The sequence below is a fragment of the Oryza brachyantha genome, chromosome 11 (assembly GCF_000231095.2).
Source record: "Oryza brachyantha chromosome 11, ObraRS2, whole genome shotgun sequence".
In the NCBI taxonomy this organism is placed as follows: domain Eukaryota; kingdom Viridiplantae; phylum Streptophyta; class Magnoliopsida; order Poales; family Poaceae; genus Oryza; species Oryza brachyantha.
The window spans coordinates 17258550-17282507 of NC_023173.2; the positions used below are offsets into that span (position 1 = coordinate 17258550).

General features: G+C 41.1%; 5 protein-coding genes across 5 annotated transcripts; 3 read left to right on the top strand and 2 right to left on the bottom strand.

Moving 5' to 3' along the window:
• Window positions 1-4159: 4159 nt before the first annotated feature.
• Window positions 4160-5038, top strand: LOC102702897 (xylanase inhibitor protein 2-like). Its single transcript, XM_006663618.1, has one exon. The coding sequence runs from the start codon at window positions 4160-4162 to the stop codon at window positions 5036-5038; it is 879 nt and encodes a 292-aa protein (XP_006663681.1).
• A 2630-nt stretch (window positions 5039-7668) lies between these two features.
• LOC102700280 (xylanase inhibitor protein 2-like) lies at window positions 7669-8571 on the top strand. The gene has a single exon (XM_006663057.1). The coding sequence runs from the start codon at window positions 7683-7685 to the stop codon at window positions 8568-8570; it is 888 nt and encodes a 295-aa protein (XP_006663120.1). The 5' UTR covers window positions 7669-7682; the 3' UTR covers window position 8571.
• A 5312-nt stretch (window positions 8572-13883) lies between these two features.
• On the top strand, window positions 13884-14988 carry LOC102700567 (xylanase inhibitor protein 1). Its single transcript, XM_006663058.2, has one exon. The coding sequence runs from the start codon at window positions 13884-13886 to the stop codon at window positions 14793-14795; it is 912 nt and encodes a 303-aa protein (XP_006663121.2). The 3' UTR covers window positions 14796-14988.
• A 2908-nt stretch (window positions 14989-17896) lies between these two features.
• On the bottom strand, window positions 17897-18772 carry LOC102703170 (xylanase inhibitor protein 1-like). Its single transcript, XM_006663619.2, has one exon. The coding sequence runs from the start codon at window positions 18770-18772 to the stop codon at window positions 17897-17899; it is 876 nt and encodes a 291-aa protein (XP_006663682.2).
• Window positions 18773-20403: 1631 nt separating this feature from the next.
• Window positions 20404-21423, bottom strand: LOC102700841 (xylanase inhibitor protein 1-like). The gene has a single exon (XM_006663059.3). It carries the CDS (start codon window positions 21410-21412, stop codon window positions 20516-20518), a length of 897 nt encoding a protein of 298 aa, XP_006663122.2. The 5' UTR covers window positions 21413-21423; the 3' UTR covers window positions 20404-20515.
• Between the last annotated feature and the right edge of the window lie 2535 nt (window positions 21424-23958).

Sequence of the window (23958 nt, forward strand, 5' to 3'; positions counted from 1 at the left end):
TTACAACTTCGCTTTAGGTTGCAAATCCGAATTCCTACATAAAATAATCAATGGGAGAAAACAAATTGAATGAGACAAGAATAATCCTAAGATTGCTTTCGGTGGCTAACAATAAAATCTAGCAAAGGTGGACAATAGAAGAAGAGATAGAGCAAAGACAATGGCTATAACCGCTCATCAATAGTTGCAGTTAACCACACATAAAAATTACCTATGATATGAAGATCTCACCTAGAAAGCTGAAGCCCATTAGTAGTCATCACGATACTTAAATTTTCTGTTACTCGAGCGGTAAAGTACATGCTTAACTCCATAGTCCAACAGTCCAAGCTCAAGAACTTTTGACGACCTAAGATCAACGCCTGAAATGTGCCAAGAGTCACATCAAAATCATTAGCATTAAATCAAATAAACCATGAAAGAGTAGCGTAACCAGAAAACATTTACCCATGGCCGAAAGAAATCGATTGGGGCCAAATATCCGGACCCCCCCTCTCCGAAGACCGAGAAATAATCCTACAGCGATTACTATCACCATGGCGAGGCAACAGAAATGAGAACGAATAAACCACCGATGCAACAAAACACCAATTTCACCATACAAGCTATATTTACAACTTCCAAGAGAAAAGAAATATTTTTTTAGTAGGGGAAAAGAAATAGATGAAAACCCTCAAAATTCAAACTCAGAATACTTGCTGTAAGGGAATATAGTTTCAGAAACGCTGTCTAAGAAAAGAACTCCCCCCAAGAACCGGAGTCACCTTCATGTGGATTCTTGGTAGAAACTGACACGGATGAACCCACCAAAAGCACGAAAGATGAAATCTTGCAACAATCCAACCAGACGAACTCCTCAGTTTCATCTCATCTCATCTAACTAACAATCCAAGCTCCGGGAGCCAATCGACACCGGAAAACCCCCAACAAGAAATGTCTAGCGAAAATCTTACAATCCATTGTGGAGTGAACACCACCGGAAGAAAAAGAAGAAAGAGCCTGGCAGAGGCGGCAGGCGGCAGACGTGAAGAGTGGTGCGTGCCAAGCTAGGTGGGAGACGTGAAGAATGGATAGGTGTTGGCCCCTTGCAGATACGTCACCACTGTAACTTGACCAATTTTTACTGACTTCCTCCTCTAGAAAAAAAACCAACTTTTGGGTTTTTTGTCGAGCGTTTGATCATTTTTATAAAGTTTTTAAAAAATTAGTCACACATATAGCATTATTCATATTTTATTATCTAATAAAAATAAATCGTAATTTTTTTAATAAGACAAATAGTCAAACATTATATCTAAAACTGATTTGGTTTGATAGAGGAGTAATACTTTTCTACTTTTACCACTGTCATTATCACAATGGTATGTCATATCCCCTCTCCAGCTATTAATACTGCCGCAGACAGGCTATAGAAAATTTTTAATTCACTTCTCTTGAAACCTAGGTCCCGCTTAGTTCAAAAATTTTTTGGACGGGTTACATCTGAAGTACTAAATATAATCTAATTACAAAACAAATTTTAGATTTCGTTTAGAAACCGTAAAATGAATTTTTTAAGTCTAATTAATTCATCATAAGAACATATTGGTTATTGTAGCACTTATGGCTAATCATGTACTAATTAGGCTCAAAATTCGTCTCATGATTTTCCCACAACTGATAATTAGTTTTAATTTTCATTAATATTTAATGCTCTATTTAGGTGTCCAAAAGATGTTTCTAGGAAATGATTTTGGGAAGTAAACATCGCCTACTCCCTCCATCTCAAAACAAACCAATTTTTCACTTATTAACTATAATGTTTGACTATTCGTCTTATTTAAAAAAATTATGATTAATATTTTTATTTTTATTAGATAATAAACCATGAATAATACTTTACGTATGACTATTTTTTTCAAATTCTTATAATTTTTTTAAATAAAACGGATGGTCAAACACTACACATGGAAACCAAAAGATTGGTTTGTTTGGGAGAGAGGGATTAATCGTTCGGAAAGCACGTGCAAAAAACGAGGAAAAATCCAAGAAAAAACTAACCTAAAAACTCAGGCGAAGTTTGTTAACTCTTGGTTGTGTGAGTTTTGGGATGGATTGGGAAAGAGAGTTTAGAAGCAAACTATATATCACACTTTTCACTACATTGATAAGACGTGCCAATAGAGAGAAAATCCCCTCTCTATCTATGACAAAATAAATCCAAGTCATAAAGTATCACGCTAAAATCTAATTTGCATATCTTTCTAATTTATTTCTACTACCAAACAAAAAACCGATAGTAAACACGAAACTCCAATATATAACCGATATATCGAGCAGAGAGCATGCAGTGATGTGGCCGATATTTTCAACTCGATATATCGGACTTCCAGCCGAAAGCTTTGTCGTGATTTATTAATTATGAGTAGCATCACAGTAAAACGATGTCATGAGTCATAATGTTTCATATATAATACTAGCTGTATATCAATCACATCTGAATCATATCTTCTTGTTGGGAGTAATCACACATGCACAGCACGATGAGTAGATATGTTGTATATTTTCACTCACAGCATCCATTGATAGGACTGTTATAGTCATCGCTGCTAGGTCGAATCCCATGTGCTTATAACAAAGGACAATAGCTTGTATTTACCTCGGATATACAAATACTAAATTTTACATAGAAAATAGTAGTATCCCATGATACATCCTTAAGGATGAGAAAAATCATATATATATTCATCACCATAAATTATATTAGAATCTTTTCTTTCATAGATTTATATAAATGTTAATAAATTTAGACACATATATAAATTAATATAGATGAACATATGTAAATTAAAACATTTTATCATATGAAAATTCAGAGTTGTTTTAAAAGATGGACAAGGTTCCTCATGTTAATTTGATTGAATTTGTGATTTTGTCTTCAACCCTGGTTAAGAGTGCCAGACACCACAAGTCATTTTAGATAGACATTCATGTTCTGTTCTTTTTATAAAAAAATGATTTCTGAAGTTGTATGTATGTGCTACACAACATAGATAAATAAATGATAGTATCATTTGGAACTCCTGCAACATCCCATATTTATGTATTGTAATTAATGCCGGAACAAAGAAATTATACTTTCTTCGTTTCATAATATAAAATTTTCTAGTTATATATATATATGCTAATATATATATATATATGAAAATTAGATATATATATATATATAGGAAAATTAGATCCTACTACTAGGTGTAGCTACTCACTGTACGTCCATGATAAAAAATATTTTCATAACTGTTTTTGCTCCCACCCAACAGAAAGTATAGACAGTATTAATTGTCATGTGAATGATACAACTACATGTACAGAGTTTTTGTACTTTCTGTTAGAGGAGAGAAGAAATATGTATAGATGTGTTTCTATACCTTAGAGTTTGTACCCATCTGGTCAATACTCTCTCCATTTTATATTACAATTATTTTGACTTAGTCAAACGTTTTTAAAATTTTAATCAAGCTATACATAGTTTAGCAATAATTTCGTTTCATTAAATTCACCATTATATTTTTATAGTATACGCCCTCAGTCTATAAATGTGTGATACAAACATCATGTTTCTTTTAATAAATATATCTAGGTGAGCTCAAATAAATTTGATCTAAGAAAAAACATAATGTCATACGATATGAAACGGGGATATTTTTCTTATTTTGTGAACCTTTTTCTGTTTAAACTTTAAACCAAACTCTATCAAAATTTATTTCCATATCAATACATTTAATCCCCATTTATTTTCATAGCCGCATTAAGAAAGCTGGTTCGCCAGCTAGTTAGATTTTCGTGGTAGAAGAACCCAGCCATGCCTACTCTTATCTCATAGTGCGACAATTTATATAGTATGGCAATGTTGTGTTGTATAGCCCGAGGAAATGTTCAAATGTAGAAATAAGAATGGAAGAATTTGGTCTTCAAATTTCAAAATAAAAGGTTAAAAAAAAGGAGGAGGAGGAAGCACGTACGTAGCCGTGTCAAAGGCGACCATCAGCTCATGAAGACAAACATGTACTAGCTGCTATATATGTATAAAAACTACACGCCTGCATGTGCTCTCTGCAGACTCCATCAAAAGCTAATTAATAGCCATTAACTTCACCTAATTAATTACCACTCGTCACCCATGGCGTCCCGACGCCGTCCAAGAATTCATGCTCTCTTCTTCCCCCTGACGACCTTCCTCCTCCTGCTCGCCGGCCAGGCGGCCGCCGTCAACACCGGCGAGACCGTCGTCTTCTGGGGCCGCCACAAAGACGAGGGCTCCTTGCGCGAGGCCTGCGACACCGGCCTCTACACCAGCGTCATCATCTCCTTCTACAGCGTCTTCGGCCACGGCCGCTACAGCCTCGACCTCTCCGGCCACCCGCTCCACGCCGTCGGCGCCGACATCAAGCACTGCCAGTCCAAGAACATCGCAGTGCTCCTCTCCGTCGGCGGCCAGGGCGGTGAGTACTCCCTCCCGACCAACCAGTCGGCGGCCGACGTCGCCAACAACTTGTGGAACGCCTACCTCGGCGGCGGCCGCAAGGACGTGTTCCGGCCCTTCGGCGACGCGGTGGTGGACGGCATCGACCTGTTCATCGACCAGGGCGGCGCGGAGCACTACGACGAGCTGGCGCGGCAGCTGTTCAGCCACTACAAGTACGAGATGCTGCTGACGGCGACGACGCGGTGCTCTTACCCGGACCACCGCCTCGACAAGGCGCTGGCGACGGGGCTGTTCTCGCACATCCACGTCCGGGTGTTCGGCGGCGACGACGTCAGCTGCGCCACGCACCACAGGGAGACGTGGGAGAGGTGGGCGGCGGCGTACTCCGGCAGCCTGGTGTACATCGGCGTGGTGGCCTCGCCGGAGCAGGACGCGAAGGCCTACCTGCCACGTAAGGTTCTCTTCTCCAGCGTGCTCAGCTACATCGTAGAGAAGCCCAACTACGGCGGCGTCATGATCTGGGATAGATACTACGACAACAAGACCGGCTACTCCGCTGGAAAAGCTGCTTAACTCTATCCTCTCCGGCTGACCGGAATTAATTAACCATGGCGACCCATGTAATGATCAATAAAGGATTTCTAGCTACAAGGATGTAATAATCCCAACACAATAAAATACTATTATTGTTTGTAATCCCATAAAATAATAGCAATGAAGTTCATTTTAATTGTGTGCAGTGTAGTGTTTTAGATTAAGGGGGTGCTTAGTTGGTGAAATGAAAATTTTTGGATGTCACATTAGACGTTTGACCGGACGTCGGAAGAGGTTTCGGACACGAATGAAAAAACGAATTTCACGGTTGGCCTGTAAACCGTGAGACGGATCTTTTGAGCCTAATTAATCGTCATTAGCGCATGTTGGTTACTGTAACACTATGGCTAATCATGTACTACTAGGCTCAAAAGATTCGTCTCACGATTTCTCATCTATATTTAATACTCTATTTAGGTGTCCAGAGATTCGATGTGTTATTTCTGGGTGAAAATTTTTGGGAACTAAACAGCCCCTAATTATGGGACTTATTAGACAGAAGCTTCGGTTAAAAAATTAGTAAGGAAGAATCATGAACCAGAGGTAAAATTATAATTGAAATTTGAAACATGTGTAACAACATAATTATCCCTTCGGTAAACCATAATGATATGGGCAATGTTACCATCCGTAAGATGTATATCGAAGTACCAAAATTTACACTTCGAGGTACAAAGTTTAATTAACAAATTTTATACTAGAAAATATGATATCTCCCGGTATTTTATCGATAATGGTAAAATTATTCTAATGATATATACTACATCCATTTTAACATATTAAAACTATTGTAACTTGAGTCACAAACAAAAATAAGAATAGACAGTGAAAGGTAACTTCACATTGCTATTAATTCTAGTTGAATGTGAATTTGAGTATTGAATGCTCAAGTGCCACTTTTATGATTTATCATGTCATCTCCTCATGTGTAATGGAGGTGATGGATTTTCATAGCCTAAGAACCGGGTTATGTAAAAAAGTTACAATACTACCCCTTAAAAGGGAGAGGCCACGTAGGCCTTAATTTGGATGATATCTTAGACCACCTCGTAAGCTGACACTTGCACTTGAGTACTGGTCTCCGGATATTTTGAAAGCATACTTCTTACTAACGTAATTGATATGAATCGTCAGTCCTGAGTGAAATCCATCTCTTGAGGAGCTACTTGTCTCCTTGCGGGTTCATCTCGTTATCTCTATTCCTTGCAACAATAGAGTTTACGTAGGTGATCTACTACCCTTGTACTAGCAACTAGCTCTCCTACTTGTCACATTTGCCTCATGCCAACTAGCTTTCCTACTTGCCGGCGACCAACTTTTCTAATTGCTCGAAGGTAAATTATATGTTCTCTAAATGTTCATGACTAAGTTTCGGTCAAATAGATAGATGGCAAGGCGACGCTTTTTAACAAAAACTTAATAGTAGATGTGATGTTAACCTCGAATTACCGGTTTTCTTACTTATTTAGAAAAACTCAACTCGTTCATGTTGAATGATAATGTCACCATTCAATGACTAATTAACTGGGTGACGCAATGAGGTCGATGAATCTACCACCAACTACTTTTAGGATTAACGAATTCATAAGTCCAAAAAGATTTACTTTTGCACCTAAATCTAGATAAGAACTTGTCCAAAGTAATGTAAAAAATGGACTTATTTTTGGCCGAGGTAGTAACACATGGGAGGTATTGAACTTACATTTCCAGACTGTTTATTTCTACATATATAAAATATAAAAGAGAGGGGAAACAGTATGATGAGCAAATAATCCTACGCGAGCCCTATGCCAGCTTATGTACTCCATCTGTCAAAAGAAATACTTACTCCTGAAAGAAGATCAATTTTTAGTTTCTATATATAATATTTTGACTCTGCATCTTATTTAAAATTTTTTGCGATTAATATTTTTATTGTTAATAGATGATAAAATATAAATAATACTTTATGCGTGACTAATTTTTTAAAGTTTTTTATAATTTTTTTTAAATAAAACGAATAGTCAAAATATTGGGCACAGTAATCGAAAAATGGCGTTATTATGGGATGGAGGTAGTATTAAATTTTGATGATAAATCGGGAAACAAATTATTTTTTAAGGTGGAGGGAGTACGTTTGAAGTGTTTGATTTTTTTTTAAAAAAAAAGGCTAGGAATCGATATATGGGTGACAGTGGAGCAATAATCCAGCGCCATCGGTTTCTGAAGCTGCCGCAAAATGTCCGGCGTCCGTATATACGATACGAGTCGTCGGTCCATTTGTGCAGGCGAGCGTGTATTATTGATCCATCGTCAGCTTCAGCCATGAGCTAGCTAGCTGATGAAGATGATGAACAGCTTCTCCCACGCATCAATGCAGAGTAGACTTGCTGCAGCACACGGTATAGCAGCTTAGCACTAGCTGCATTCTGCATATATGCGTGCAGCAGCACACAACAAATTCAAGAACAAATTAATAAACAAAGCAAGCTAGCTGCTACGCATATATGATATATATATGCTGCATGCGTCCCAAATCAAACACATCCTCACTGCAAACTCCATCAGCTTAGCTACCTAGCTACTGATTAGTTTTCAGCTTAATTAATTCCTACGTGTACGTAACGACCCTTGAAAATAATTAATGGCGTCGTTCCGGCGCCGTTCGTGCATTCCGGCGGCTCTCCTCCCCCTGGCCTTCTTCCTGCTGCTCGCCAGCAAGCCAACCGCCGGCGATGTCGGGACCGCCGTCGTCTGGGGCCGCCACGCCGACGAGGGCACGCTCAGGGAGGCCTGCGACACCGGCCACTACAACACCGTCATCATCTCCTTCTACAGCGTCTTCGGCCACGGCCGCTACAGCCTCGACCTCTCCGGCCACGACCTCCGCGACGTCGGCTCCCACATCAAGCACTGCCAGCGCAAGGGCATCGTCGTGCTCCTCTCCATCGGCGGCCAGGGAGGCGACTACTCCCTCCCGTCCTCCCAGTCGGCGTCCGACGTCGCCGACAACCTCTGGAACTCCGTCCTCGCGGGCCGCCGCAAGGGCGTGTTCCGCCCCTTCGGCAACGCGGTGGTGGACGGCATCGACTTCTTCATCGACCGGGGCTCCGGCGACCACTACGACCAGCTGGCCAGGAAGCTCGACGGCTACAGCAAGTACGGCGGCGGCAAGAAAGGGGTGATGCTGACGGCGACGCCGCGGTGCGAGTACCCGGACAGGCGGCTGGAGAAGGCGCTGGCGACGGGGCTGTTCGCGCGCATCCACGTGAGGATGTTCGGCGCCGGCGAGGAGAACTGCACGGCGGCGCCGAGGGAGGCGTGGGAGAAGTGGGCGGCGGCGTACCCGGGGAGCCAGGTGTGCCTGGGGCTGGTGGCGTCGTCGGGGCAGGACGCGGGGTACCTGTCGCCCAAGGAGCTCTACTACACGCTGGTGATGTACATCCGAGACAGGCTCAACTACGGCGGCAGGATGATCTGGGATCGCTACTACGACAAAATTACCGACTACTCCATTGGAAGACTTATCTAATTAACGTCCCGTATTTCCATTTCCATTCCCATTCCATCGTATCGATCAGTCCGTACGTACCTGCATGGTGATACTACGTACTATACCCAATAATGAATAAATAGGGATTCATTCATTCCATTTCAACATGTGTATCTGGAATAATGTAATCTCACATCGCAATAAAATAATTATTTTCTAATCGATCTGAAATAAAGTCAGGATGAAATTTAATATTTAGTCGTAGCTAGCTAGCTCCTGAGTCCTGAGAGTGCAACTATGTAACGAGTGGTCTTTTTAACTCGTCGGTCATGTAAGCAAACTGAATCAGCTTATTAAAACCGCCTTATTAATAATTAAAATATGATTTATTGGTAAAACTTATATGGGCTCTTAATGATCTAACAACAAACGATAAAATATAAACTATGATACAAATACTTAAAAATCAACTTCAAAAGTAAGTTTTAAAAATTAAATGTTATCTTATAATTAAGCATAACAGTAAGAAAAAGAGAGGTGGCTTTATTTAGATAAAAAAAACTAAAGTCGCTATGAAATTTATTAAATAGATGGATCCTCTTCCCTTCTCTACCAGCAGCTCGCCGAAGAGAGGATGTGAAACAAATGGTGGTGATGGCACTAATAGGTTGTTTGGTTGGCTACTATATATAACTTGTCTAAGCTTGTTATATTTTAAGGTATTTAAATTTGCTAAAATCAGGAATGTGTTTGGTTTATGTTACACTTATAGCAAGATTACATCTCTAGTACAAAAGGATTGTTTGGTTAATATAGTAAGGTTGCTAGGTTTACTGCACCTGCCAAAATTGAGAACATCCAAATCCTACCCATACTTTACCAATAAAATGGAGCTTATTTTTAAAATCATTGACACGTGAGATCTAAATTGCAATAAAAGAATATGGCTACACTTGTGGCTACCAACCAAACACATAACTAGCATAGTCAGACTTTGTTAGCGATAAGTGTGGCAACTAACCAAGAAGATGACTATTTGGCTTATTTATAAAAAAAGTCAAACGTCATATTTATAAATAAAAATAATTTATGAATAAAAATTTTATGTACATATTCTTAGTGATCTAAAAATCAAAACTGCAAAATAAACTACGATAAGATAAATCATAAAATATACTGTAAATTTAATATTAAATTCAAAATTTATCTTATAAGTATAAGCAAAAGCTTAAAGAAAAGTATAAGAAAAACTAAAAGATGAGCCTACAAACAGCCCCAACGGATACACGTACTAACGACACAATAAAGCCTAGCAAACTTATCTTATGTCAGCTTAAGTATAGATCTATATTTGTTAACGAAATCTTAAAGTTAAAATGCCGTGGCAATTTTAGATAAATTAAGTATGCGAAGCAAATTAATATACTCTAAATAAGTGTTTTGTGTGGAGTCGGCGTTTAGGTGGGGTGTTTACGTCCTCTGCTTGGAACGATATATCTTTTGCGAGCGGAACTACCCTGTGTTTGCTTACTCTGTTTCCCGCGAACATCTTTTGTTCTTCCTGTACAGACAAATCAAATAATATATTTACAAACAAAGCTTATAGCAATATAAAACGTAAGGCTGAAAAATAAAATACGATAAATCTCATAATCAACTCCGTATTTAAATCCGTATTTAAAGTTAAAAATTGAACCTTTGATTTATAACAACATAAGTAAAACGCACAGAAGTTTTCATGATCTTTTGGTTGCTTCTACGACAACACGACAAACATGTTGATTAGCAATCTAAAAATAATCTTATTGAACGAATGCAACCATGGTGCTACATCTAGGCCGCGTTCGTGGTACGTGGATAAGTTAAATTATGTTCTGACACGGAAAATATAATAATAGATTAGTACATGATTAATTAATTATTAATTACTAAAAAAATATAAAATAGATTAATATGATTTTTTAAAACAACTTTTCTATAGAAAATTTTTAAAAAAATACACCATTTAACAGTTCGGGAAGCGTACGCACGGAAAACGAGAGAGGCTTAGTTAACTAGTTTGTTGCCGAACGCGGCCCTAGTCGATCCGTGGAGAGAGTCGGATACTACTATTATTGGAACCCAAATATACTCCGTTTGTTTTTTTCAACGTCGTTAACTTTTTTATTTACATTCGATTATTCGTCTTATTTAAAAAATTTGTCTAAATATACAAAATTATAATCATACTTAAAGTTAATTTAGTAATAAATCAAATTATAATAAAATAGTCAATAATTATTATATAAATTTTTGAATAAGAAGGTAAACGATTCTATTAGTGCTTCCTTAATTAGCATGCATTTCTTAGCTAGCTAGCCTGCATGCTTATTAGTGCTTCCTAATCATGTGTCCTCCGATTTTTTTTTAACATCGTTTACCTTTTTATCTACGTTTGAACCTTCGTCTTATTCAAAAATTTGATTTATTACATTATATATTTGCTTCCTTTGTACGTACGTTGCCTCGGATGCACGCCACCTACACATGAATATGATGCACTTTGTCAATGCATGCATGCATGTCACGAGTTATATATATGCTGCCGCTTATGGCTGGCGCATACATACATACACTAACTTAATTAACAATTTCTACATTACTTAAGATTGTGAAAAAAGATTAATCGTTGCTTAATAAAAGTAGAATAACGAAGTGGGTTTACGTAGGCACAAATAGAAAACATATTGTATGACAATTTATTAATAGAAGTAGTACTATACATAATATTAAAAATAATTATATTTTAATATAAGATTTAAATCATAAAATTATATTTTAAAAGGCAACGTCAACCAGACAAAGGACGTCGAAAGGTCAAAAGCCTCAGATCAAGTATAATAGCAGACTATAAAACAGCTAAATGATGATGTGGAAGAGAAGAGAGGAGAAGCTGGCTATAAATTTATAGTCAGCTCAGGCATAAGAACCAAGACATCATGTAAGATAGATATGTGGGTCCTGCATTAAAGATAAAGAGTTAACCATTATATGAGTGGCCTATAAGAAGACTAAAAAAGTCTTTATAGATAGTCTGTTGGCTATATTATTAGTCATGCTCTCATGGAGACCTAGCTAGCGACGCTAGCTTTGACCATCCGTACAACAGAAGGCTAATAATATAGTCAATAAGCCGGCTATAAGACTACTTGTAGTTTTTTATAGCCCACTCATATAATGGTTAGCTCTTTATCTTTAATACAGGACCACATGTCTCTCACATGGTGTGTTGGTTCTTGTGTCTGAGTTGGTTATAAATTTATAGCCAGCTCCTCCTCTCTTTTCTCCCTTCTCTCTTTCACATCAGCGTTTAGCTGGCTTATAGTCAGCTATTATACTTGCTCTAATGCATGTAACTCTATAACATGCCTATCATAGATAATCTCGTTATATGCTAATCTCGTTCGGGCGAGACAAATTACGAAGTGTATCCATCATTTGATATCACGGACGTCACGTGGTGAGGCAGCACAAAGGGCACAAGCAGTGCGGGCACGAAGCCGGTGAAGAGGAGCCGGACAAATGGCGATCAGCAGTAGCGGCGAAGCCGGTGGAGGAGAGCAGCATTGGCGGTGTAGAATTATTAACATCACTATGGCCGTGTTCGGTGATGAGGTGGGTAAGTTAATTTACTCCGTGCAAGAAAAGTATTAATAGATTAATACATGATTAATTAATTATTAATTATTTAAAAAATATAAAATAGATTAATATGATTTTTTTAAAGTAGTTCGAAAAACGTGCACGCGGAAAAAGATACTAACGTGGACGAACGCGGCCTATGTCTCTAAACTAAAATGTAAATTTTTAATCTCCCTGCGCCATGAGTTCTGAAGCAAATGTAAGGAACAAAAAAAATGTATAGAATTTTTTTGTTTGACCGGTATCCTAGATCAAATCCAAAATTTAACGAATTTCTTTAAAAAAATTGTATCGAGAAAATGTAGCAATTGCGTTGTTCATCTAGTTACTTTCGTCTTCTCTAATCGTACAGTATAATAAGATCCGGTTGACCCGTGCGGGCAGGGGTTGGACCATCTTAATTTGCGTACTTTATGGAAGCTTCGCCGTTAGAAGTAGACGCATATTATTGGTCGCATAAACAAGGTGTAGGCTTGTGACCAAAAATTGGAGATGGATTTCATCGTCGGTTACCTATCCAACTTTTTCATTCCTGCTATTTAAATAGTCATAAAAAGTATTAGCAAAATTAACAAAATAAATTTTATGCTAGTTAAATAGTCATAAAAAATATTAGCAAAATTAACAAAATAAATTGATGTGAGTTATATCACTAACAAACTTGCAACTTTAAATCCGATTTATACGTTATAAAAAAAGATAAATTAAACTATGATATATATTGCATTAATTTATCTTGTCAATATATCAAACCAAGCTATAAAAATATTTTCTCCCTACAATCTTAATTTTTCAACCCTTTGCTACTAATCAACGTACTCTGCCCGTGTTTTGACAGATGACTGTACTCATGATGATATAGCTGTCGTCCATTTTCGATCGTCCTTAATAAACTCTTACCATTGGCGGCCATCCTATATATTCCATGCATACACGGGCACGAACACGTCGGTCGGTATCATGAATCAACAACGTACGTCCTTTTGCAAGGTAGGTAGGTAGCTGATTCCTCCGCTTCCGTCCCTATCCCAAGGAAATAATATTATTCCATCAACAAACAGCTAGCTAACAATAAAGCAGTTTGTTTTTTACGCACGTATACGTGTTGCTTGCATGTTATCTTAATAGTTATCAAAAATATAAAAAAATTGACAAGTTTAATGTGAGTTATATCATTCCATCACCATGCAAGTTTAAATTAAACTTCTATAAATTATAGAAAAAATAACAAAAATAATTATGAATGTGCGTATACTTAGTTTCAGTTTTGTTTTTTATTTTGCTATAACTTGTAGAAGTTAAATTTAAACTTGCATGTTTATGAAGCGAGATGACTCATATTAATCTATCTTGTAAATTTTTTTCATATTTTTTAATAATTATTTAGATAGCATGCAAGCACGTATACACCCGTGCGCTAAAAACTGTTTTCCGCTAGCAATAGCATGCACCCTGTTTCGATCGATCACTTCCATTGCATTGCATATATCCAGCGGCACACAAGAACAGACCAACTTTCTTTCTCTAGCTAGCTTGTTCCTACGTGCATGCAGATGCAGTCCATCTATATATAGATCATGTCACCTCTGCCTCCAATCTTCATCCCAAACGTATCCATCCATCCATCTCAAGCTAATTAAGCATCAAACCGATCGTTCATCAACAACAACAATGGCGCTCCGACGCCGTTCATGCCTCCTCCCACTGGCCCTGCTGCTCCTCGTCTCCAGCTGCCTCGCCGGCGCCGCCACCGCCACCGGTAAGACCGGCCAGCTCACCGTCTTCTGGGGCCGCAACAAGAACGAGGGCACGCTCAAGGAGACCTGCGACACCGGCCTCTACACCTCCGTCGTCATCTCCTTCTACAGCGTCTTCGGCCACGGCCGCTACTGGGGCGACCTCTCCGGCCACGACCTCCGCGGCATCGGCGCCGACATCAAGCACTGCCAGTCCAAGCACATCCCCGTCTTCCTCTCCATCGGCGGCGGCGGCAAGGACTACTCGCTGCCCTCGTCCCAGTCCGCGGCCGACGTCGCCGACAACATCTGGAACGCCCACATGGACGGCCGCCGCCAGGGCGTGTTCCGCCCCTTTGGCGACGCCGCCGTCGACGGCATCGATTTCTTCATCGACCAGGGCGCGCCAGACCACTACGACGAGCTCGCCCGCAAGCTCTACAGCTACAACAAGATGTACCGCGGCAGGACGCCGGTGAGGCTGACGGCGACGCCGCGGTGCGCGTACCCGGACCGGCGCGTGGAGCGGGCGCTGCAGACGGGGCTGTTCGAGCGCATCCACGTCCGCTTCTACGACGACGCCAAGTGCTCCTACAACCACGGCGGCCTCGCCGGCGTCATGGAGCAGTGGAACAAGTGGACGGCCAAGTACCCCAACAGCCACATCTACCTGGGCCTCGCCGCCGCCAACGTGCCGGGGAAGAACGACAACGTCTTCGTCAAGCAGCTCTACTACGACCTGCTTCCCAACGTGCAGAAGGCGCGCAACTATGGCGGCGTCATGCTCTGGGACAGGTTCTACGACAAGCACTCCGGCTACGGCAAAACCGTCAAGTACTGGGCTTAATTAATCACTACTTAGCCTACTTCAACTAACTAGAAATTAATCATATAATAAATGCATATGTTTGAGAATACCAATGTTTGTGTCGTGTTTTTATGTACTGTACGAGAATAAAACGAGATCGATCCATGTGTGTATTGAGATCTCGATGATGGATCGAGTTGTTTGTTGGTTGGTTATCAATCGAATAAGTGTATGAACAGAACTGTTTATGCAACTTGGCTTATGTCCTTCATTTGCCTCCTGGGTTTCTTCGGATAGAATGAAAATGCAAAGAGAAAGTCTATTAGAAAGCGGTAGCTTTCAGTTTGTTCTTCAGCTTTCCCTCATCAGACAGTGTGATTCGTTCAAAAACCAGCCAAATCCTGCTGTTTTATGGTCCTTTTTATGAGGTACGTGCTTCTGAATTCTGCTGGTCAAAGTACGAAAGAGACTTCTGAATTTGCTGCTTTCTTGAGCGCGTAGGGATGACCAACAAGTAACCTTGATTGTTAGATTTAAAGGCGGTGATCCCTGATGGTTCAAACGTTATATTTATAAACGAAAAACAATTTATAAATAATTTTTATATACATATTTGTAACGAACTAAAAGCCAAGTACGGAAAATAAACCTTTTGGTAAAATAATCTTAAAATTAATTCTAAATTTAAAATTAATAATTTAATTTTTTTACTTATAAATGTAAATCTACACTATTATAAAATGCGGGAACGATTCTGCCAAAAAAGTTTTGGTCCGTCATGGGCCCAGAGCCTTGGCTGGCCCACACGCCAGCGACGCTCGCGCGCCATAGTTGCATGCGTCGAACCAGCTTCCACCGTGTGTCCACGAAAAACAGAGCACGCGCGTTCTCTTCAGCTCGGACCCGCCTGCCAGCGTCGGGTGCATGCGTGCTTCCTCCCGTGCTGTTGCCGCTCGCTTGCTGCCGATCGATCTGCATATCGTGCATGCATTGAGTGGGCACAGCCGAACCAGACCGAGGCCTCCTCGCCCGCAGGCCGCAGATGCATGCAAACTGCATGCAGTTTGCATTCAAATTTTCTCCAAATTCGTGTGAACATATATCTTGAATTAATAAACGGTGTATTTTTAGCAAAAAAAATTATAAAAAAGTTACTTTAAAATATTATATCAATCTATTTTTTATAACTTTTATATATAATAATTAATTAATGACATGTTAATCCCCTATAATGTTTTATGTGCCGGTTAATTATCCCAACCAACAAATCGTTCTTACTGTAGCTTTTAATTTATTTTTAATAGGTGATACCATTGATTTTTTTAATTGTTTTTAATAGAAAATATAAAATCAAATCCAAATCATATAAAACCTCTACTCCAATTTAAGCGACGAGGAGATCATTTCTAATTATGTATAATTAAAATTATCTCTACTCATTGCAACGTATGGGTAATTTTTCAGTATAAGTAAAATAAACATAAACGAAAAGAGAAAAGAGAGAACGAAAGACTTTGGATTCAACGGCTCAATTACAGGATGACGTGGGTGAGAGAGCCATCCTGAAAATTGACACAAGCATGGTCAATATTTGTGACTCAAGTCAATGCACGACTGCGGTAAATACTCCCCGGACCTTTAATATATGGGGTTTGAGCATTTAAACTGTCTTTAAATAAAAGGGATTCTGCTAGATGTCCAATAATATTAAACATCATGCCCTCTCTATATTAATGAGACATCATTATATTTTTTCTATATTATCTGTTTCTTCAAAATACCCAGTAATTCCTTACGTCAAAGGACAAATTAGGGATGACAATTTTACCCATGGGTATGGGTACCCGTGGATACCTGATCCGACGGGCATGTGTGTGAGCGTAATTTTTTTGCCTGTGAACGTACCGGCCTGCTACCCGACTACCTAATGGGTAGCGGCCGAGTTTTCCAACCCGAATATATTTTCCCCAATTGGTTCATGTAAAAAACCATATATATTTCATTGTGATGCTATGGTTGGTTAGTAGTTCACTATTTTTAATTGTGATACTATGATTTCGATACTATTGTTCTTTTTATTTATAATTTTAAGTTCATTGTTTCTTTTACTATTTTTTGTATGTATATGGATAAAAAAATTAAGGATATGTTTTATTTCAAAATACACACCGTGTACCCAGTGGGTACCAAGCGCCCGCCGGATATGGGTATGAGTATAAAATTTTACCCGCTAAATAATTCGGGTACGGGTCGGGTAATTATGGGAGGGTATCGGGTCAGGCATGTTTTTGCTCTGTCCATACCCGACCCGACCCATTGTCATCCCTAGAACAAATGGTGTATGAGTAAAATGGACCAAATTAAACTCTAAGTGAAACATGAGGAACTAAATTTATTTTTGCCTGAGGACATGGAAATAAAAAATGTTCAAAAGTTGTGAAGAAACATCTGATTTGTTTTAAAAGAGAAATGACCAAATGGGTGATTCAAAATAGCACATCCATAACCACTCAGTTGTTTGGCCTCATCTTTTCGTTTCTGATTATGCTTATAAGATGAAATTTAAATTTTTAATTGATTTTAGAGTTTCTTTGGTCGATATTTATTTTCGATCCTTAACTTTTAGATTTTTATTTATAAATTATTTTTTATTTGCAAATATGTCGTTACCAAACAATCATCCTGTAGTGATTAATGGCTTTATCAAGTTGGTTTTTTTTTTGTGGGGGAAAATTGGTCTGTATTTAGAAACCTCTCGATGTAAACAACAATGTAATTCAATTTATGTGAATTTACCTGCTTCATCAATGACCACTCAGTTATAGTTATTGGCAACTAAATCACCGGGGAATAGTTTTCAGGTGTCCAATCGATTTTACAAACCATGCATCCATGAACTGATTAGTGATCTGAATCTCAACATGATACTACAGGCATGCTCTGTATCCTCTGCTTTATGTCAAAATCTACCGGAATCCATGAACACGAGCGAAGATGTATGAAATACGTAACATACACTGATTTTATTTCTTTCTTGTGACATATATGTGACAAGTACATTAGTTAACATTCACCAAAGTTTTGCAAGGATCAAACATTGTTGACGCAATAAAAGTCGATACGAAACCATAAATATATATTCAGACCATGGGTTTGATGGTGAGGCCGTAGTGGCTGCTCCTGTCGAAGTGTCGGTTCCATAGCATGACACCGCCGTAGTTGGCCGTGCCCTGCACCAGCGGCAGCGCGTCCAACGCCAGCGACGCCGGGCTGATCCAACCGTCGCTCGCCGCGTCCCGCGCCGCCGGCAGCCCGACATAGACGCTCGCGTTCGTGTACCTCTCCGCCCACCCCAGCCACGACCCGTAGAACGGCCGCCGCTCCGACGAGTCGTACGAGCAGCTCCTGTCGCCGTAGAACCGCACGTGGAGCCGACGGACCAGCCCCGTCGCCAGCGCCGCCTCAGCGCTCGTCTCCTGCCCGTCCATGCACCGCACCGTCGCCGTCAGGAGCACGGTCACGCCGCCACGGTGGCGGCTGAGGTGCATGGCTAGCTCGTCGTAGTTGGCCGACCCGCCGTGATCGATGTAGAGGTCGATGCCATCGAGCACGGCATCGCCGAAGGGGCGGAAGACGCCCTTACGGCCGCCGCCGAGGTAGGCGTCCCAGAGGTGGCCGGCGACGTCCTCGGCCGTCTTGGGCGTGGGGAGGGAGTACTGGTCGCCGTCGCCGCCGACGGAGAGGAGCACGGTGACGTTCTTGGCATGCTGGCAGTGCTTGATGTCGGCGCCGACGCCGGCGACGGCGTGGCCGCTGAGATCGGTCCAGTAGTTGCCGTGGCCGAAGACGCTGAAGAAGGAGATGATGACGGTGGTGTAGATGCCCGTGTCGCAGGCCTCCCGGAGCGTGCCCTCGTCCTTGTTGCGGCCCCAGAAGACGGCGAGCTCGCCGGTCTTGCCGGCGGCGGCCGGGGCGGCGAGGAGGATGAAGAGCACGGCAACGAATAGGAGAGGCATGGCTAGGGATGCAGGGTGTCGCGGCGATGCCATGATTTTTGTTGGCTACCTAGAGGTTGATCTTGTTATTCTTGTGAACGATTTGTGTGAAAGGCTAGCATGCATGCATGATACTTATATATAAAGTGTTTGTATAAAGTGAGCTGCAGTCAATATTTGTCCTTGGTCAAATTCTTCTCTTTTAATTCTGTCTTGATAATACGCGCGTCGTTATCTACGCCGCAGACATTTTTCATTGACTAATTAAACAGCCCATTTTTCATTGACTCAAACAACAACGTGTGCCTGTATGCCTAATATACTCGTAATAATAATGCCAGGGCAATTTTACCGGAGTATCTCTTAATAATGATAAAATTGTTTATATTGTAGTTTATCTTTTATTACTACCACATTCTAAAACATAGATGAGGATATATGATAATGCAACAGATCTGAATAAATTCATACAGTGCTAAAAGATGTCCCATTTTGTACTAGATAGCTACTAAATTAATCATATAATATAACAAATATTAGCTATGAAATTGTACTGTCAAAATCATTTATATTTTATAACGATGTAATATGTTTTAGGAGGGATAAAGTAGCCAGTTAGCTGGATTTGCTGCAAGCAGATTTGGAACTTGGATTGGATGAGATGCCTGCGGTTTTAGTACCACCTACCGATGGATCGAACAGCCAGCTAGCTAGGACTCATTGACCGATCGACTCTCGCAGGTCTTTGAGATGTAGTATAGATTAGGCGTAAAACAGTTGCATTTGTTAATACTCTATATATCAGCTTTTGAGATTACGCAAGTTGATATATAATTTAAGATGCATCTTTGAAAGGGGAGATGGTTTGGCTTATGTCGGAACTGTACTTTAGTTATTTTTTATTTTAACCAAAATAGGTCACGACGTTATATATTGTTCGAGAAATACACAGTATTCAATTTAGACTGCAATTTGGGCAATATCCAAATTGTACGGTGCACGTTTATTTTCTTGATTACATATAAGACGTATGCATAGTCGGTAGTACGCACGCCTAATCTATGCGCATAGAGACAGAGAACAACGGTAGATCTCTTGTCATATTAAATTTATATCGAGAACATAAACCACTCTGCCTAAAATTTATGAGTAATACTCCCTCCGGTAAAAAGCATTTGTTGTTTAGGATAAAATTTATTTAAAATTCTAAAAATTCCTAATTTCTCAAACACTTAGTCAAAACACAAAACAAATGATATAAGTAAATTTTCTTTTAAAAGATATTAATTTGGTTTTAAATTTAAATAATTAGTTATCGGAATTTTAGAAGTTTGATTAAATCTTATAAACAACAACTATTTTTGACGAAAAGGAGTATAAGATTTTTAAAACCCGTTGTGTAAGGTCATCTACGGATATCCACAATACTACGACATTATTAGTGCTTCATTGGTAAGGTACAAAATCTCGATTTCAAAATTCTGAAAACAAGCTAGACCTAGTTATAGCCCAAAGCCCAATTGTAGAGCAGAAGAATCATGACTTTTCCATTGATACAGAACAAATACATGTAGCAGATACATAATGTAGACTTAATTTTATTGTTCATCTAGTCTTCATTAAGTATGCAAACACACGCTCGTACACAAAAAAAAAAAATCAAAGCTGAATCCTTTACATTATTGTATGACTAAATAAGTGTTCTTGGAAGAAGTTGATCGAAAGTAAGCTTTGATGAAGCAGCAATGGATTGAATATGATCGACTAAACAAAGGACTTGATCGCCTTGCCGTAGTACCCATCGTAGGCGCTGTCTCCGCTTCGGTCCCAGAGCATGGCGCCGCCGTAGTTGCTCGCCGCCTGCGCCCTCGGCATCACGCCGTAGAAGAGCGACTCGGGGTTTATCCAGCCGTCCGTCGTCTGCGCCGCCGCCAGCCCCACGTACACCTTGCTCGCCGGGAACCGCGACGTCCAGGCGTCCCAGGCCTCCCAGAAGTTGGCCGGCTTGCCGTCGTCCATGTAGTCGCTGCACGCCGCGTCGTTGTAGAACCGCGGGTGGATGCGCTGTACCAGCCCCGTCCCCAGCGCCGCCTCGGCGTTCGCGTCCGGGTACCCGCACCTCGGCGTCGCCGTCAGCACCACCGGCTTGCCGCGGCCGCTGTATCCGGCGAGGCGTTTGACCAGCACGTCGTAGTTCGCCGGCCCACCGTGGTCGATGTAGAGGTCGACGCCGTCGAGCACCGCGTCGCCGAAGGGGCGGAAGACGCCCCTGCGGCCGCCGCCGAGGTAGGCGTGCCAGAGATGGTCAGCGACGTCCTTGGCCGACCTGGCGGTGGGCAGAGAGTACTGGTAACCGTCGCCGCCGGCGGAGAGGAGGACGAGGATGTTCTTGGACTGGCAGTGCTTGATGTCGGCGCCGACCCGGGAGACGTCATGGCCGGAGAGGTCGGTCCAGTAGCTGCCGTGGCCGAAGACGCTGAAGAAGGAGATGATGACGGTGGTGTAGACGCCAGTGTCGCAGGCGTCCTTCAAGGAGCCCTCGGTTTTGTTGCGGCCCCAGAAGACGGCGATCTCGCCGGTCTTCCCGGTGGCGGTGGCGAGACAGGGGAGGAGGAAGACGACTGCTACTAGCGTCGTCAAAAGACACACCTGGCGCGCCATGGCTGAGCTGGATGGCTGCGAATATAATGTGTGTGTGTGTGATGTGCAGGCCTTCGCCGACATGACTGGCGATGGTATAAATACTGGCAGCCATGGCCATGAAAGGGAGGGAGCTGATCGATCACCTGCGTGTCGGTCGGCCACCATTTTTTGACGAGAAGACCGTACGTTGGTCAAAGAGAAAGAGAGAGGATAGATATGCATGGATGGAATGGTCGCCGGCGGTTTCTTCGACGGCGTGCCGCCTCCGACCGCTCCTTTTGCCTGCAGTTTCGCAAAGCGAAGTGTGTGTCGTTCTGCTAATCTGCTGCTATGGTAGCACGCTGTGTTTTAAGGGCGGTTTAGTTAAAAAAAACGTAATATCGAATCTTTGGACATCTAACTGAAGTATTAAATATAGATAAAAAAATTAATTACATAGTTAAGAGAAAATTGTGGGACAAATCTTTTGAATCTAATTACTTCATGAATAGTTATAAATGTTACATAACCCACATGTGCTAATGATAACTTAATTAGACTTAAAAGATTTATCTGGTTGTTTCCAAACGAGCTATAAAATTTGTTTCTTTTTTCCTATCCAAAAGCTCCTTATGACATATATGACATATAGTCAAATGTCTTATATGAATCTAAAATTTTTTTTTCACGAACTAAACACGACCTATTTAATGCAAAATTTCCTTCTGCCATTCCACTAACCTGTATTATCGTCTATTCGATCTACCAACCAAACTTGGCGCTTCTTGATTTTTTTTTTCATCTGTTTGATTAAGTACTCATTTCTATTTTTGGCACCAAATCATTGCATTGGTTTTTCATAAGTTAACCGTTAAATTACCACTATAAGACATTATACTGTTATCAAACTTTAAATGGTTAAATTCCTTCTTTTTTGAATGTGGTGTATTAATGGAAGTAGCCAATAATTTTTATTCAATATAATCATTCACGAATAACGAATTTGTAGAATTAAAAGTAGTCATGTTACCTCTGGTAAGATGAAGCACCCTTAAAACAGCTCAAAGCATATACTGGTACATACAATCCTCATTCTACTGTTTTAGCATATGCAAACACGTGCTCGTATATAAATTAGCATGTTGTTAATTTTGAAATAGAAGAGCAGAACACATGGAGTTGGACTGCTGGTTGCTTCTTCCAGGACAAGTCAAATAACAGAGAAACGTAGTCAACAATTTGCAAATAAGGCCTTGTTTACTTCCTAAAAAAAATTTTCAAAAACATCATATCAAATCTTTGGACATCTAAATAAAGCATTAAATATAGATGAACCAAAAAACTAATTGCACAGTTACGGGAGAAATCGTGTGACGAATTTTTTGTGACTAATTAGTCCATGATTAGCCATAAGTACTACAATAACAAATATGTGCTAATGATGACATAATTAGGCTTAAAAGATTCGTCTCGCGGTTTCCAGGCGAGCTGTGAAATTTATTTTTTCGTTCATGTCCAAAAACTCTTTCCGATATCCGGTCAAACGTTCGATGTGACATTAGTACTAAAAACTTTTGTCATCTAAACACCCAGTAAACGTCAGGCCGGAATTTATTTATGCTTGCTTTGGTTTCTGCTGGTTTAATGGTTTTTGTCATGACAATTTGTGTACGTCTGCTACCAGCCCAGTACTATTGAAGTCAGGTATATGTGGAGAGCAAGTGGCATTACATCACTTTGACATGTCATACAAAAATTCAATTCAAATTTAAAAAGGTTTGGTATCAGTATGTGTTCATGTATCACTCCAAATTAAGACATCTAAGTTCAAATTTGCTTGGCAATTTTTTTAAAATATTTTGTGAGTTTCAGGTGAAACGAGCGGACGTTTCGGCTGCAGGTCAACGAACCCGCTCATCTCCTCCGTCCACGTACGACCGCGTCTCCAAGTAGTTGTAATCGCAGGAGCCAGCCAACTTTGGTCATAATGGAGCTGTTTGGTTGCCTGTATAAGGCTTGGGTCGTATCTGTCATGCAGGGAGACACATGTTTGGTTAGCTAGATGGGAACGAGAGCCAGGCCTAGCAGATGCAAAAAGGGTCCCGTGGCCAGGCTCTACAGAAAAGGTGGGATCGAGCGTATCCGCGCGGCCTAGCCGAAGGCATGCATGCGGGCTGCACCCGCCTGTGCAGGCGCGCACCTGCCCGTGCAAGACTCACCGATCCCCACTCCACCCCTCTCACTTTCCTCCCTCTCATTTTCCTCCTCACACCCAAGAACTAGGGTTTGGGGAGACCAGTTGGTCAGCTGCCCATCTGCCGCCCCCGGAGTCTGCCGCCCATCCGCCGCCCCCGGAGTTCACCGCCGCTGGAGCTCGCGCCGGTCCACGTCGGAGCCCGCACCGATCCATGCCGGAGCCCTCGCCGGTCCACGCCGGTCCGCCGCCGCCGGTGCCCGCTCAAGTCTGTCGCCGGCCGCTGTCCTCCCCCCGCCCTCGTTCTCCACCCACTTTGGTCGCCGTCCTTGTCCTCTAGCCATATCCTCCTCCGCCGAGCTCTTCCTGCTGGCCTCTGTCTCTCCTGCCG